General features: G+C 45.6%; 1 protein-coding gene across 5 annotated transcripts in view; it reads left to right on the top strand.

Annotated features, from left to right (window-relative positions):
• The first annotated feature begins 1,080 nt into the window (after positions 1-1,080).
• cep350 (centrosomal protein 350) overlaps positions 1,081-11,879 on the top strand; it is a 67,649-nt gene continuing 56,850 nt past the window's right edge. For all 5 annotated transcript variants that reach the window (XM_083695728.1, XM_083695726.1, XM_083695725.1 and 2 more), the window contains exons 1-8: positions 1,081-1,408; positions 2,244-2,330; positions 3,850-3,941; positions 5,052-5,095; positions 7,796-7,910; positions 8,437-8,608; positions 9,344-9,972; positions 10,432-10,545. In XM_083695728.1, the coding sequence (XP_083551854.1) occupies positions 3,869-3,941; positions 5,052-5,095; positions 7,796-7,910; positions 8,437-8,608; positions 9,344-9,972; positions 10,432-10,545 (1,147 nt within the window). In that variant the 5' untranslated portion in view covers positions 1,081-1,408; positions 2,244-2,330; positions 3,850-3,868. The remainder of the gene's footprint in view (positions 1,409-2,243; positions 2,331-3,849; positions 3,942-5,051; positions 5,096-7,795; positions 7,911-8,436; positions 8,609-9,343; positions 9,973-10,431; positions 10,546-11,879) is intronic.

Raw genomic sequence — 11,879 nt, 5'->3', positions numbered from 1 at the left:
AAGAGCTGATTGGATCTCCGGTGAAGGGGGAACAACACTATGATTCCGTCCCAGCTTGACTCATTGTACATTAACACACACGCGCGCGCGCACACACACACACACACACACACACACACACACACACACACACACACACACACACACACACACACACACACAGCATGTGTAGCCCAGATCCAAACCAGCCGATAGGAACACAGCCCACATGATTCAAATGATCCAAAGAATGAAAGACACGCATCCAGGTTTCACAGTTCTGGTTTGTAGTCCAAAGAGCGTATGATATTGAGTATAAACATTTGGGAAACAATGAAGTCTTGATTGAGGGTTTTTTTTTAACTAAAAAGCTTGTAATTACGAATAGTATCCACAAGATGGCAATACACAACTGCCTTGTAAAGAGCAAAGAAATGCCGGATAAGTTCCAATTTCAAACCAATGCACCATTTCAATGTCTTACTCCGACTTTTCTCCCTGATCTAAATATGACTGGCTACAGGGATATTCTTTATAATATTAACATAAACACACAACAATCAATCGTAATGGGTCCCTAAGTGAATGGAAGGGTAATAGGACAGGTGAATCGGGAGACTGCGCGCGAGTGAACAGCCCCTGGTGCTGAAATGCCCCCTCCGTCGGTCGGTTCATTTCTGGGACCTGCACAGACAGACAGACAAACAAACTAACTAACTACACAAATACACCAACATGTGCTAGATGCCACATGAGTACATTACATGATGCTCAAGAAGTGACTTGTGGCCCTTTGGCTTTTGGTTTTCTACTTTCTCTGCAGCAGAGGGTGCTGCTAACTCTTTTCTACGATACCAAATCCCTTGACGTTTCCCCAGCGAGATTTGGCCATTGGACTTGTCTGGCTCTCTGTTAGTGGTATTTGACCATTCTATCAGAGATCTTCAATAATCTAATCCTAACAAATACAATACTGTAAACCTATTTGATTATATTATTGTGTCTGTTTATTCACTTCTTTTCTGCACCAGTCTCTCGATTTTTGACAGACTGGGAATCGCGATATTTCCGCAGAGCCAGTTTCCTGTCTACTTACTTTGTCAATGGCGGACAGTCCGTAACGGCCGGGCAATATCAACATTGTAACCCGGGAAAAGGCAACCCGAAAGGCGGGTAGCTATTACTGCAAACCCGAAAAACAAACTCACAGGACAGACGCTTTGTTGACAGGTGACAGACCACTGGAAACACGGGATCTGGCTGATGCTAATAAGGTAGTTCAATGGACGTTAGCTAGCTACGCTAGAGAGTTGTTTCGGACCATCATCGCTAATCGGCCCGAAGTCCGTGGAAAAGTTGGATTTCTCATCTTCTTCAAGAAATTACCATGTCTGCGGACATTTAGCTAGATTGCACCGTTATACTACAGGTATGTAGCTAACGTTTGCTAAATTAGCTGTGGGGTGCACATTTGAGGTGAACTTTCTCACAACACAACCATGTCAGTTAGTTATCCAGTAAAGTTTGACGAAGTTAGCTAGCTTGGGTAGCTAGCTAGCCTGTCACGGGTCTGACTAATCCCTGGAACTAAAACAGTCTATGGAACGTTCCATGTTATAAAACTACCGTCGTATCAGCTGTGTAAATGTATTTCCTAAATGTCTTTAGTGGTCAGAACCTGCTAATATAAGATACATAAACAAAGAGAATCAGAAAGGGAAACTTTGTTTTGTTTCGCAACGTTTAGACCGGCCCCATGTCACAGTGTACATAGTTAGCATAGCCGGTGTCATGACAGCTAACTCGCGTTGCATTTTGCATAAGATGTAATCACATAATTGGAATGACATTCTCCGAGAGAAACTTGGCCAACGGTATGCCTTTCTGTGTCAAAGCGAAAATTACTAGTTTCTCATTATAGTCTACGTTTACTCGCTGATAGTTAAGTTGGTTAGCTAGCTCAGCCCACTAGCTAACGTCATCTTTTACTGCTCTTTGGTAGTCGGTTTAATGTCTGGGATGGAATGGAACGTTCTTATTTTCCCAGCTAATAACTTTTTAACGAAGGCAACCTACTTATTAGCTATATTTGTTTCCTATTTGTTGTTGTTGGTGGTGATTAAGAAAAGTCTTAAAATGTAACATTTAGCTTAATCTGTTAGGACGTTGTGTTTACGGAATGTTCCGTGGAACGGTTCTTCCAGGGATTAGGACAACCCTTCTCCAGTTAGCAGTGAGTTTTAAATTCTCTTCTCCGCTGACAGTGAAAGCTACTTGTAGCTGACGAATGTGTGCTACAGTCACGACGACCGGACAGGGATGAGTCTTTGATGAGATCAGAACTTTTTAAGGTGAGTAGCTCATTGTTCATTTCCGCATGGAGCGTCTTATTACTGGCCTCAGCTGTTTTGCCTGTGGAACGGCACAAAGCTTCATACATCTTTTTCCTGGTCTATACCGTATTGATAATAGCCAGACCTTTAAATTCAATACAGATACTCTATGCACACTCCTTACAGCCCTAGTTCTGATGCCCTTTCGGCACTTGCTTTCTCCTCCATGGACAGCCTTGACATTTGTCTGTTCAAGCTAGTCTGTGAAGTGGTCTCCAGTGAGGCTCCATAGAGCAGGCTGCAGAGACCTCTTGTTTTATTGAGCACAGAGTGGTTTGTGGCTGTCACTTAGAGTTATCAGCAGTTAAATCGTCGAACTTGCTGGGGGAGAAAGGGTTTCCGTCCTCCATACCTTTTTGAACAGTCAGCGATGCCAGTCCGTACCGACCAGCTTCAAGGTCACGTCGTGTGTTTGTTATGAGTAAACTGTCACGACGTGAGGAAAAATGCATGTCGCATGAAACCTGAGAAACCGCATGCCCCGTATTTTCCGTTAGAACACACAGGTAAGGGCCTGTTGTTGGTTTTTAAAACTACATGTAAGGAGACTTGGGAGGAATAGAAAATTACGTTAGGAGACATTCCCCCCCCCCTCATGAATTTGAGACGGTACACCTCTGTTTTCGAGCGTGTTTCTATGTCCTAACCTTTTGAGGAATTTGCTGTTGAACCTGTTTTGAGTGGCAGAGTAAAGCAACAGCAAGCTGGAGTCAGCAGTATGTCATGCAAGATAAATGTGTTATTTCCTACACACCCCATAGATGTATAATTTATCCTGTTTTCAGTCAGAGATGGAGTCTAAGTGGTGCTTGTCCCAGTCACTTAGTCTCTCTGCCAGCTGGGGGCGGCTGGTGGAGGTAGACGTCGGAGGACGGGCTCGGTGTAATGCCTGGGACAGAATGAGGAACGGCATTGTTTGATACTGTTCCTTATTCCATTACTTGCATTCCAGTGAGCCTGTCCTCCTATGTCTGCCACCACTGCTGCCAGCACTAGGCCTAATGCAGTGCTGCCTTCAGTGTTCACATGTAGGCCAGTTGGATGCCACTTTTCTGTGAGCTGTTGGAGTTCATTCTGTTTCCTGAATACCAGCATCACAGTGTTCCCCAGCCCAATCTTAAACCATTGAATCAGTAGAAATGATCATGTTCTGATAAGCATGTGGTAAAAAAAACAAAAAACAAATCCTTCTTCTTCTTCTCACATTGTGACTGCCAGTGGCCCCTGGTCCTAGCATATATTTCCTACGATGACTGATGTATAGATGATTCACTTCTTTAGACATATGCACTTGTTGTAAGCCGCTTTGCATAAAAGCATCTGCTAAATTATCAGAAATGTAACCGTAAAAAAGTCACGTGGGAACTGTTATTAGCTGTTTGCCATTGTGGCCAGCTTATGTGGCTCCCAACAAACAAAGAGATGTCCTGGTGAGATGTCCTGGTGAGATGTTCCATGACTAAGTGTTGTTTTGTAGCCGAAGGTGAAGAGGTGCGATGCGGAGCAGCAAGTGGAGTGAGGCATCCATCACCGGCGCTGTGCTGCCCACGGGCCAGGACAACAGCAGAGGTCAGCCTCTCAGTCCCCTTCTTATCTAACCGTCAAGATGGCTGTTATTATCACCCTTGTCTGTCTGTTTATCTGTCTGTCTGTCTATCTGTCTGTCTATCTGTTTATGTATGTATCTATCCAACCATCTATCTGTCTGTCTGTCTGTCTGTCTGTTTATGTATGTATCTATCCAACCATCTATCTATCTATCTATCTATCTATCTATCTATCTATCTATCTATCTATCTATCTATCTATCTATCTGTCTGTCTGTCTGTCTGTCTCTCTTTTTATATATGTATGTATCCATCTATCTATCTATCTATCAATCTGTCTGTCTGTCTCTCTATTCATGTATGTATGTATGTATGTGTCTATCTATCTGTCTATCTGTCTATCTATCTATCTATCTATCTATCTATCTATCTATCTATCTATCTGTCTGTCTGTCTCTCTTTTTATATATGTATGTATCCATCTATCTATCTATCAATCTGTCTGTCTCTCTATTCATGTATGTATGTATGTGTCTATCTATCTGTCTATCTATCTATCTGTCTATCTATCTATCTATCTATCTATCTATCTAACTAACTTTCTAGCTGTCTATCTCTCTATTTATGTATGTATCTATCTATCTATCTATCTATCTATCTATCTATCTATCTATCTATCTATCTATCTATCTATCTATCTATCTATCTATCCATCCATCCATCCATCTAACTTTCTAGCTGTCTATCTCTCTATTTATGTATGTATGTATGTATCCATCCATCTGTCTTTCTAACTGTCTATCTCTATTTACGTATCTATCTATCTATCTATCTATCTATCTATCTATCTATCTATCTATCTATCTCTATTTATGTGTCTCTATCTATCCATCTATATGTTATCTATCTATCTATCTATCTATCTATGTATATTTATATCTATCTATCTCTCTATGTATCGATCTATCTATATTTATATTTATCTATCGATCAGTCAGTGCTGCATTCCATTTGCACACGTCTCTTCTCCCCATTAAAATGTTCCTAATGGACTACAATGCTTTGTTTACTGTTTTTAGCCCCACCCCCCACTGTTTCCCCCTGAACCAATCATCTCTCTCTCTCTCCCCAGAGCTGTCAGCTGCATGGAGCAGTCTAAACCAGACCAAAGCTGCTGTAAGTACCATCCAGTGTTCTAGAGGTCTGATGACATGAGTACCACCCAGTATTCTAGAGGTCTGATGACATGAGTACCATCCAGTGTTCTAGAGGTCTGATGAGTACCATCCAGTGTTCTAGAGGTCTGATGAGTACCATCCAGTATTCTAGAGGTCTGATGTGATGAGTACCACCCAGTATTCTAGAGGTCTGATGTGATGAGTACCACCCAGTATTCTAGAGGTCTGATGAGTACCACCCAGTGTTCTAGAGGTCTGATGAGTACCACCCAGTATTCTAGAGGTCTGATGAGTACCACCCAGTGTTCTAGAGGTCTGATGAGTACCATCCAGTATTCTAGAGGTCTGATGTGATGAGTACCACCCAGTATTCTAGAGGTCTGATGAGTACCACCCAGTGTTCTAGAGGTCTGATGAGTACCACCCAGTGTTCTAGAGGTCTGATGAGTACCACCCAGTATTCTAGAGGTCTGATGAGTACCACCCAGTGTTCTAGAGGTCTGATGAGTACCACCCAGTATTCTAGAGGTCTGATGAGTACCACCCAGTGTTCTAGAGGTCTGATGAGTACCACCCAGTGTTCTAGAGGTCTGATGAGTACCACCCAGTATTCTAGAGGTCTGATGAGTACCACCCAGTATTCTAGAGGTCTGATGAGCTGAGCTAAACATTCCACTGTTCGCTGTACTTGACTGTATGTAGAGGTCAGGTGACTCCCTCCTAAATGCATTTGACAGTTGGGTTGTGATAGTTACATTTACATTCATGGCATTTAGCAGACGCCTTTATCCAAAGCGACTTACGACAGATAAGTAGTTGATAGTTGTACTTAGTTGTCAGTGTGGTGAGCACATGGTGAGTCAGGTATGAGTCCTGTGATGTTTGTAGTTGAGTCTGGTTTGTCTAGTAAACATGTATCCTATGCTATAGGATATGAGTCAGTATGTATATGATGAGTCAGGCTTCAAGGTTCTCCCCTGGATTTTTCACTTGCATTGTTAAAACAGATCTGTGTTTTTTCATGTCGTGAAAACACTGGAGGAACTGAGGAACATAATAATACTTTCACTTTTGTTTTTCGCTTTTAACAACAGCGTCATTGGGAGATTGAAGATAGTGACTCTGCCATTACTAAATATCAGTTTGTCCTGAAGACCGCTTCACCCTCACTACCCCCCCTATACTAACCCTAACCCCGAGACCTCTTCTTCCCTGCTACCCTCCTGTACAAGTTCTCTCCCGCTAATAAAATATATTAAAAAAATAAATAAAATAAAAAAATTAGCCGACTGGCATTACGACTGCCAATGGCCCCTGGCCTCTGGTAGTTGTGTATGACACGTGTTCCTCTGGTAGTTGTGTATGATGTGTTCCTCTGGTAGTTGTGTATGATGTGTTCCTCTGGTAGTTGTGTATGACACGTGTTCCTCTGGTAGTTGTGTATGACACATGTTCCTCTGCTAGTTGTGTATGATGTGTTCCTCTGGTAGTTGTGTATGACACGTGTTCCTCTGGTAGTTGTGTATGACACATGTTCCTCTGGTAGTTGTGTATGACACATGTTCCTCTGGTAGTTGTGTATGACACATGTTCCTCTGGTGGTTGTGTATGACACATGTTCCTCTGGTAGTTGTGTATGACACATGTTCCTCTGCTAGTTGTGTATGATGTGTTCCTCTGGTAGTTGTGTATGACACGTGTTCCTCTGGTAGTTGTGTATGACACATGTTCCTCTGGTAGTTGTGTATGACACATGTTCCTCTGGTAGTTGTGTATGACACATGTTCCTCTGGTGGTTGTGTATGACACATGTTCCTCTGGTAGTTGTGTATGACACATGTTCCTCTGGTAGTTGTGTATGACACATGTTCCTCTGGTAGTTGTGTATGACACATGTTCCTCTGGTAGTTGTGTATGACACATGTTCCTCTGGTGGTTGTGTATGACACATGTTCCTCTGGTAGTTGTGTATGACACATGTTCCTCTGGTAGTTGTGTATGACACATGTTCCTCTGGTAGTTGTGTATGATGTGTTCCTCTGGTAGTTGTGTATGACACATGTTCCTCTGGTGGTTGTGTATGACACATGTTCCTCTGGTGGTTGTGTATGACACATGTTCCTCTGGTAGTTGTGTATGATGTGTTCCTCTGGTAGTTGTGTATGACACATGTTCCTCTGGTGGTTGTGTATGACACATGTTCCTCTGGTGGTTGTGTATGACACATGTTCCTCTGGTGGTTGTGTATGACACATGTTCCTCTGGTGGTTGTGTATGACACATGTTCCTCTGGTAGTTGTGTATGACGTGTTCCTCTGGTGGTTGTGTATGACACATGTTCCTCTGGTGGTTGTGTATGACATGTTCCTCTGGTGGTTGTGTATGACACATGTTCCTCTGGTAGTTGTGTATGATGTATGACACATGTTCCTCTGGTAGTTGTGTATGACACATGTTCCTCTGGTAGTTGTGTATGACACATGTTCCTCTGGTAGTTGTGTATGACACATGTTCCTCTGGTAGTTATGTATGACACATGTTCCTCTGGTAGTTGTGTATGACACATGTTCCTCTGGTGGTTGTGTATGACACATGTTCCTCTGGTAGTTATGTATGACACATGTTCCTCTGGTAGTTATGTATGACACATGTTCCTCTGGTAGTTATGTATGATGTATGACACGTGTTCTTCTGGTAGTTGCGGCACATTGAGAACCGGCTGGAGGCCGCCCCAGGCTCCGGGGTTCTACTGGACTCCGTCATGGATACCAAGAAGAACTCAGGCGGAGCCACCAGGAAAGTCAGCCGCAGAGGTGAGGAACACGATGGAACTGAACTGAACTTTATTGATCCGCAGGGCGACGTTGAAATGTAATGGGCTTACCACACACACACACACACACACACACACACACTCCACAATACACACACACACACACACCACTCCACAATATACACACCACTCCACAATACATACACACACACACCACTCTACAATACACACACCACTCCACAATACATACATACACACACACACCACTCCACAATATACACACCACTCCACAATACATACACACACACACCACTCTACAATACACACACCACTCCACAATACATACATACACACACACACCACTCCACAATATACACACCACTCCACAATACATACACACACACACACACACACACACACACTACAAGCATATAAAAGGCCGGTTCTATGCATTAAAACTTTTCTACCCGCACAATCTGACAGGCGGCGACAGCATTGCTTCACAAATACAGTTGAAAATCATCGTGCACGGTGGTGAGATTTTAACCCTTTCTGTCCCGACCCAGACGGGCGACGCGCGGAGGACCCCTCCCAGGCGGGCGGAGCCTCCAAGTCCCGGGAGAGGAGTCGGCGTGGCCCGGAGAAGAGCTCCCGCAGCCCCCTGAGGAACACCACGCAGGACAGCAACGTGCGGCGGAATAACTGTGTGGAGTTCAGAGAGCCGCTGGCCTCCTATCGGTACGGAGGGTTCACACACACACACACACACACACACACACACACACACACACACACACACACACACATACATACATACATACATACACACACACATACATATACACATACATACATACATACGTACACACACATATACATACACACACATACACGCACACATATACATACACACACATACACACACACACACACATATACATACACACACATACATACATACACACATACATACACGCACACACATACATACATATGTGCACACGCACGCACACACATACATATGCACATACATACATACATACATACATACATGCACACACACATACATACACACACACACATACATACGTACATACGCACACACATACATACGCACACACACACACATGAACACACACACACTTGAGGTTATGTTGTTGAACAGTGTATAGGACAGTGTTGAGGCTATATTATATGGCTGTATGCTCAGACCCTGTAATCCTACTTAGCCTGCTGCTAAGGCTTGGTCGTTAAGTAGCTACTTCAAAACAGGCTTTTTAGACTAAGAACGACCACGTCAGCCCCCGCAGCTCCAAGGTGGAGAAGCCTCCCACTCACACTCACACTCACACACACACACACACACACACTTGTACAGCTTGACCCTTAACAAACAGCTCTTTGCCTGACAACAGATAGTTTCTTAGTGATTTGCTCTGATCCTCCTGTCGTCTGCCCTGTGCCCCCCCTCAGAGAGGCCACCCCCCCTCCCCTGACCTCGTCCCAGCTGGAGGCCTACAGCCTGCAGGCTGTAGTGCCCCTCCACCCCCAACCCCACCCCTCCCGCCCGGCCCCGGATCCCCACCTGAGCCAGATGATGTACCAGAGCGACACACGCGAGCAGCAGAGCTACGACCTGGACAGCCCCCGCTCCTCGGCTGTGGACAGCACCGTGGTCCGCTACCTCAACGACCCGCCCGCGCTCCACGCCCTGCACAACCCCGCCCACGCCGCCAGGGAGGGGCACGAGGACGGACGGCCCAGAACACGCCCCCACCCCCAGGGTCAGGGTCAGACCCAGACCCAGGACAGCCCGGCCACGGGCCCAGCTGAGACCTCTGTGTCCTCCAGCCCAGGCTCGGCCTCCCAGCGCCTGGAGAACCTGCGCCGACGGCAGCCCGACGACAAGCTGGAGAAGCTGAAGGAGAGGATCAGGAGGCAGAGGGAGCACCTGGAGGAGGCTGCAGAGAGGGACAGGCTGCTGGGGTACCTGGAGCAGCCTGTCGGCCTGTCCGGAGGTCTGCAGACCCACACCACCACCACCGTGCCCACCACTAAGATACGCAAGGTGGCCTCAGCACCTCCAGCACCCATTTACAAAGGTACGGGATGGGGGGGGGTACTGTCATGGGGGGGCTACAATCAGTCAATAAATCAGTCAATCAATCATTCAAATGTATTTGTATAGCGATACAAAACAGTTGTCTCAAAGTGCTTTACAGCAAGAACAATACAAGATGATATAAACAGTAAATACAATACAAGCAATATGAACTAACACCGGACCATAGACCCCCAAAAAGCAAGCCAGAGAAACACAGGGCACAATATAGGGCAAGGGAAAACTCCCTGGAAGGAAGAAACCTTGAGAGAAACCAGACTTCAAGGGTTGATCAGGTGCTGAACATGAAACTAATGGGGGGGTAGGGGCAAGGACCAGGACCAGGATAAATGCGGAGTAGACTCGGCCAGGAACATGAATATAAGTCAAGAACAGGAATGTATCTGGGGATTTTTTCCCAACCAAATCTTACGACCCACCTCTGCGTGTCTCACTCCAGGTTTCAACAGCACAGAGACTAAGATCCGCACCCCGGATGGGAAGGTGTGGCGAGAGGAGGAGTTCCACAACCTGAGTCGAGAGATCTACAAAGACCTGTCTCGCCAGCTCGCAGGTGGGCACGCGACACCACACAACAACCACACCTGGGTTCAACCACACCTGGGTTCACATCGGGGGGGGTTTTTGTAATCTTTTGAAATGCTTATATCTGCTCAATCGTGTTTGTCTGGTGCGACAAACTTATCTGTGCTTAATCGTGTTTGTCTGGTGCGATTGAACCAATGGAGTAGTCCCTAAAAGAGCGAAGCCCTCCCATCTGGCATTCCAGACAGGCTCAAGCAAACACTGAAAGTATTTGAAAGAATCTCAAATACCGTTTGACCCAGGTCCCCACACTTAAAACCCATGTAGTTAGTTAACAAATAGTACTGATGGAGTTGTAGCACTAGCAGAGGCCTCTGGCGAGCCCTGCCAGTGTATCACACAGCTCAGTAGAAGCTATTGACTGTCGAGCACGGGAGGCAGGTGGAGGTAGAAATCAGAGGACGGGCTCATTGTAATGCATGGAATGGAATGAGGAATGGCGTCAGACGTGCATGTTTGAGACCATTCCACTTTCGTTCCATGCATTACAATTAACCCGTCCTCCGATTTCTACCTCCCCCAGCCTCCCGTGCTCCATGGAGGTCATGGCGGAGTATCAGTGGATGTACATTGGAATCACAAGTTGGACAGTTCTACTCCACTCGCTGCCCTCCTTTCCCATCGCTGAACGTTAATGTATGTGACATCCCCGTCTCTCACCCCTGCTCTTTGATGTCACCCTGTCAGCTCTAGCAGTTCTGGTGAGACGAGTTGGGATAAGATCTGCTTCAGTGTGTAGCTGGCCTGTTCTAGCTTGTTCTTCTACAGGAGCGAGAGCTATCTTACCTGACCTAGCTATCTTACCTGACCTAGCTATCTTACCTGACCTAACCAGTCCTCTGACCTAGATATCTTACCTGACCTAGCTAGCTTACCTGACCTAGCTATCTTACCTGACCTAACCAGTCCTCTGACCTAGATATCTTACCTGACCTAGCTAGCTTACCTGACCTAGCTAGCTTACCTGACCTAGCTATCTTACCTGACCTAGCTATCTTACCTGACCTAACCAGTCCTCTGACCTAGATATCTTACCTGACCTAGCTAGCTTACCTGACCTAGCTAGCTTACCTGACCTAGCTAGCTTACCTGACCTAGCTATCTTACCTGATCTAGCTAGCTTACCTGACCTAGCTAGCTTACCTGACCTAGCTAGCTTACCTGATCTAGCTAGCTTACCTGACCTAGCTAGCTTACCTGACCTAGCTAGCTTACCTGACCTAGCTAGCTTACCTGACCTAGCTAGCTTACCTGACCTAGCTATCTTACCTGACCTAGCTATCTTATCTGACCTAACTAGTC

This window comes from Argentina silus (genome assembly GCF_951799395.1).
Source record: "Argentina silus genome assembly, chromosome: X".
Lineage (NCBI taxonomy): Eukaryota > Metazoa > Chordata > Actinopteri > Argentiniformes > Argentinidae > Argentina > Argentina silus.
The sequence above is the reverse complement of the archived record's forward strand: the minus strand, read 5'-3'. Positions and strand labels throughout refer to the sequence as shown.